The following is a 5,703-nucleotide window of genomic DNA, read 5'->3' on the forward strand; positions in this document are numbered from 1 at the left end:
GAACATTTAAACATACGACAAAACCTTATAAATACGAGCATTTCAAATAATAACCCTTACTAAAAGTATAAAGTAAGGTAAATTATATAAAATCATAAGATTGACATGGTCAAAGTTAAAATACACCATGTAAAATCATACAATATTAAGTCATACGACATAAATTTAAGGTAGTCAAGGGTAAAATGTATTCCTTTAACCGAATGACCTTTAAAAAAAAGATGAACTCTTATCTTGCCTCACCCTACTAAAACACAAATTTATACTTATCATAGTCGTAAAAAAAAAAGATAAAAGATACAAAACTAGATCAAAACAACAGAAAAACAAATAAAACAGAAGACCAAATTCACGTCGGCAACGCAAATTAACGTAATGGAAAATACTATTTGAATAGTGTCAAATAGTGTTTGAATAGTGTCAAATAGTGTTTTGAATAGTGATATGCAATTTGTGATGCGTATGAAATCCTGGTTTCCCAATTAGCGTCAGATAAATATTGATACAATTGATCCAATATTGAAATTTATTGGATACAATATTAACCGCGGGGATAAAAAAAACGTAACGTTATTTTACTATTGACAATGTTCATCAAAATAGACGAAAGGATACAAAAACTAGACTGAAATAAACAAGTCATAAAAAAAAATAAGATAAAAGATAAAAAAAAAAAAAAAAACAAAAACGAAACAACCACCAAAAGAAAAGATGTTAGAAACATAATTCCACTATCAAAGTGGATGAATGAATGCAGCAAGGTGATAATTCGCAGCATCACAATCCTAAAATAACGCTGGAAATATACTATTCATCTAAAGTTATACACAATTATATACAATTATACACAAGACGATCCTAAAATAACGCTGGAAAACAGCGTTAGTAACTCTTGATCCAAAAGGATCAACTAAAAAACCCAAATCTAATATCTCTTAGAAATCTAACCCCCCTAGATTGACATCTGCTGCAACAAAAGTGGCGGCGAAACCAGTAGATCCGGTAGGGTCTACCTCTTCTTTTAAGTTTGGAATGCCATTGACAGGCGCGAACAATGAACCCATCATTTCAACACCAATAACCTAGAAACCGCAGTCTGTCAATATGACAGCCATCCTGCAGAACCTCTCTAAGTGCAGTAAAGAGCAGTCTGCAGCCATGACAACAGTCCTCACCAATTTCGGTAAAGGGACAGGCTCCCCACTAGTAGCTATAACTACAGAGCCAGCCGTAAAGAAGGCGACACCAGTAACTCTCAGCCTAGAGCAGAAGGAGCTTGTCCAGCTGAGGAATAAGGTGCTGGAACTGGAAGCTCAAAATTTGAATCGATAATGGAGTGTAGAAGAGGCAGCCTAAGATAAGAGCATCCCGGAGACACGAGTCGCTCGCAGCAAGTCACCAGCCTCTGAGCGGGGACTAAGTTTGGACAGGAAGAAGTGAGCACGAATCCAGGTGATTCCAGATGATTCCCCGTTTTGCAGGAAGATTTTGGAGGAGCCGATGGAGAAAGTAAAGATGCCCAGCTGTAAGTACAATGGTACCACAACACCTAAGAACCATGTCTCAGTATTGGAGAACCACATGGTACTATGCACTATGACAGACTCAGTCAGGTGTAAGGCATTTCCACCAACCTTGGAGGGGTTGGCAGCTGAGTGGTACGGAGCCATTCCGAAAGGATCAGTTTATTTCTATAATCAGCTGAAGAGAATGTTCATGGAGTATTTCGTCACCCTGGTGGATTGTACAAAGATGACCACCGAGTTGATGTCAATGGTTCAAGGGAAAGATGAGCCCCTACAAGAGTTCATTACCAGATTCAACGAAGAGGCAACAACCATTCCAAACATTAGCCAGGAAGTAACGCTGCTAGCGATGTAGAGCGGCCTATTACCGGGCTCACCATTCAGAGCGTACATGGGGCGAAAAAGCCTCAAAACGCTGGCTGAAGCGCTAGGCAAAGCGCGAGGAGTCAGGGCTGAGAGATTTGATCAATATATCCCGCTCACTCATTCGAAGTCCCATATCTTCAGCGTGAACAAAGCTGATGATAAATGGCAGAGACCACCTAAGATGGTGAATAGAAACCGTGACCCTAACAAGTGGTGTGACTTCCACAAGGACCATGAGCATACCACCGATGAATGCACACACCTGAAGGACAACATAGAGGACTTAGTCCGAAGAGGATATCTGAGCCAGTTCAAGCAGCATTCTGACTCCTCCAGGCGAAGGGAAGAGGAAAGGTCTAGTAATGACCGCAGAGGAGGTCATAGAGGCCCAGCTGAGGGCAGAGATCGGGATAGTAAGCCAAAGGGCAGAGTATATGTAATCAATGCTGGACTGGTACATGGAGGAACTGTGAATAGAGCAAGGGAGAACTTGCGAGCAACGATTCATCAGATAGATTACAATGAAAGGCATCGATGGCTGCCACTTCCTCCGCAGCCACGAGCTACATTCGACGAGTATGACCAGAAAGGCATAATCTACCCTCATGACGACCCTCTGGCAGTTACAATGAGAATTGTAAACTGGGAGGTGGATAGAGTACTCATCGACGGTGGCAGCTCAGCCAACAACATATACATCAGCGCGTTCAAAGAGCTGAAACTGGATAAGAGAGACTTGAAAAGGGTGAGCTACGAAGTCACCGGGTTTAATGGGTCCGGACTAATTCCCGAGGGCATAATCGAGCTGTTAGTCCGTGTCGAAGAGGGATCAAGGCGGCGCGATGTCTGGACCGAATTCTTGGTGATAGACTCCCCATCATCCTACAATGTGATCATGGGAAGGCCGCTCATCCAAAAAATAGGCAGAGTTGTCTCCACTTATCACCTGGCCATGACATACACAACTAATGACGAAAGATATGCAAAGCTCAGGGGAAGTCAAAAGATAGCCCAACAATGTTATATCATGGCCTTGAAACAGGCTGCCAAGACCAGGCAGCAGCCAGGCTCGGAGCCAAGGTCCAAGGAACATGCTGAAACGAAATCGAGAAAAAGAAAGCGAGAAGAATATCACAAAGAGAAAGATAAGCAAAAGTTAGCAATGGAGAATTTTGAGCTCGCAAAAGAAGAGGTAGCCAGGCCGTTACCAAGTGGGGAACATGTAAATGTCAAGCTCATAGAGGGCGATAGCTCAAGGACAGTAAAAATTGGGAAAGACATTGACCCTGGAGTGGGAGTGCACCTCATAGAGTTGCTAAGAACGAATAAGGACATTTTCTCATTTTCAGCAGACGAGATGCCAGGAATTGACCCAGCGGTTATGGTTTACAGGCTGAATGTGAAAGAAGACATCAAGCCAATAAGGCAAAAAAAATTAAAGTTTCTCCGCGGAGAAAAATCAGGCAATCCAAGAAGAGGTGGAAAAGCTGCTAGAAGCTGAGTTCATTGAGCCTTGTGATTATCCAAAACGTGGTCATGGTAAAGAAAGCAAATGGCCAGTGGAGGATGTGCGTTGATTTCACATATCTCAACAAAGCATGTCCAAAAGATTTCTACCCTTTGCCACGGATTAATCAGCTGGTAGACTCAACCAGCGGTCATGCCTTGCTGAGTTTCATGGATGCCTTCTCAGGGTATCACCAGATCAGCCTGCACAAGCTAGATAGGCAGAAGACCGAGTTCATCACTGAAGGGGGAGTGTAAAATTACATAGCTATGCCCTTCTAGTTGAAGAACGCGGGGGCTACTTTTCAAAAGACAATGGATAGGGTGTTCATGCACTAGAAGGGACGAAATGTTGAAGTATACATTGACGACTCAATTGTTAAGAGCGCCACGCAGGTAGGGCATATCATGGACCTAGAGGAGATATTTGCCACACTGAACAAATATAACATCAAGCTCAACCCAAAGAAATGCGTTTTCGGAGTGAGCTCTAGGAAGTTTTTAGGTTTCCTAGTGAGCAAAAGGGGGATCGATGCCAACCTAGAAAATGTGGAAGCAATCCTAAGCCTCCCGGAGCCCAAGTGTACCAAAGATTTTATGCGGTTGACAGGAAGAATTTCACTGACCCGATTCATCAGCAAATCAGCTAACAAAGCCTTACCATTCTATCAGTTGTTGAAGGGAAATAAAGAATTTAAGTGGGGTGAATCAGAAAAAGAAGCTTTTGAGGGAATCAAGGAGCATTTGACCAAGCTCCCAACCATGATCAGCCCGGAGTAGAGTGAAAGACTCCAGATGTACATATCTGCCTCAGTACAGACAATTGGATCAGTTCTTCTAGTTGAAAGGCAAAAAACAGCAGAAACCAGTATACTCCCTCTATCCCAATTTACTTGCAATATTTTGACTGGACACGCTTGCCGATGCACATGTTTGACCATCGATATCTTTTATTATATATTTATAAAGTCTACAAAAACTTTATATTAAGAAACTATACATTAAAATAAACCCAACAATATCTTACATGATTACATTAACTTTCACATAATAGCTAAAAAAGATGATCAAAGTAAGATGTGTGAATAGTGCAAAAAGTCAAAACGTTACGAGTAATTTGGGACGGAGGGAGTACTTTGTAAGCCATGTGCTGACAGAGGCTGAACGGAGGTACCCACAGGTAGAGAAGCTGGCCTTCACAATGGTAACGACAGCAATAAAGCTAAAACCCTATTTCGATGCGCATACAATCCAAATCCTTACAAATCACCCACTGGAAAAAGCCATGCAGGAAATGGACGCTTCAGGCAGACTCCTGAAGTGGGCGATAGAACTCTCTGAGTATGAATTCGAGGTTAAGCTTAGGGCATCCATCAAAGCTCAAGCCCTAGCAGACTTCATAGTAGAGGCCTCTTATAAGGAAAAAGAGGATGAGGTTGGAGTGTGGAAGGTGGCAGTGGACGAATCTTCAGGTCAAACAGGAAGCACAACAGGAATAATAGTAACATCGCTAGAAGGCAATGTATTAGAGTATGCCATTAAGTTCAAGTTCAAGGCATCGAACAATGAGGCAGAGTATGAAGCAACTCTAGCAGGCTTGAGGATAAGTATCGCAACAGGAACCAAAAAGGTGCACCTGCAGACTGACTCTCAACTGGTAGCCAGCCAGCTGAAAGGGGAGTACAAGGCTAGAGAGCCTACAATGCTAAAATACACAACAAAAGTGAAAGAGTTAGTGGCCCAACTAATGCATTTTCAGATAGATTTGGTCCCCGGAGCGAAAAATTCCCAAGCTGATGCATTCTCAAAGTTAGCCAGTTCCACGCTACAAAGCCTCACAAGGACAGTCATGGTGGAAGTCCTGGAAGAAAGTAGCATTGCAGAATGCGAACAGGTGAATTGCACCAAGCAGCAGTGGGCATGGTTTTCAGACATACTGACTTATAAGGTACATGGCTCACTACATGATGACGAGGCGTAAGCCAAGAAAGTCAAGAAGGATGCCAATTGGTACGTGGTGATTAGGGATGGCAGCGGATCTGGACTCGACCCAGATCCGTGGATCCAGATCCGTTTTCCACGAATATGGGTCTTTAAATTTTGGACTCGATGGATTCGGGTCGGATCCGGGTCCTGTTGAAAAAAACGGATCTGGATCCGGGTCCAACCCCCGACCCGGACCCAGATCCGTTTACCCGTTTTATAATTTTCCTATTAAAAAAAACTAAACTTATTTGTTTCTTTATTAAACATGTTTATGATGTTAGTGATGAAGATTAGCCCTTTTAAAAGATGGATTTTTGAT

At 42.6% G+C, this 5,703-nt stretch overlaps 1 protein-coding gene across 1 annotated transcript; it reads left to right on the top strand.

The window, feature by feature from the left end:
• Positions 1 to 4,599: 4,599 nt before the first annotated feature.
• LOC145592123 (uncharacterized) lies at positions 4,600 to 5,379 on the top strand. The gene has a single exon (XM_081648588.1). The coding sequence runs from the start codon at positions 4,600 to 4,602 to the stop codon at positions 5,377 to 5,379; it is 780 nt and encodes a 259-aa protein (XP_081504714.1).
• The last annotated feature ends 324 nt before the right edge of the window (positions 5,380 to 5,703 follow it).

Source organism: Chenopodium album, chromosome 18 (assembly GCF_948465745.1).
Source record: "Chenopodium album chromosome 18, dcCheAlbu1.1, whole genome shotgun sequence".
In the NCBI taxonomy this organism is placed as follows: Eukaryota; Viridiplantae; Streptophyta; class Magnoliopsida; order Caryophyllales; family Amaranthaceae; genus Chenopodium; species Chenopodium album.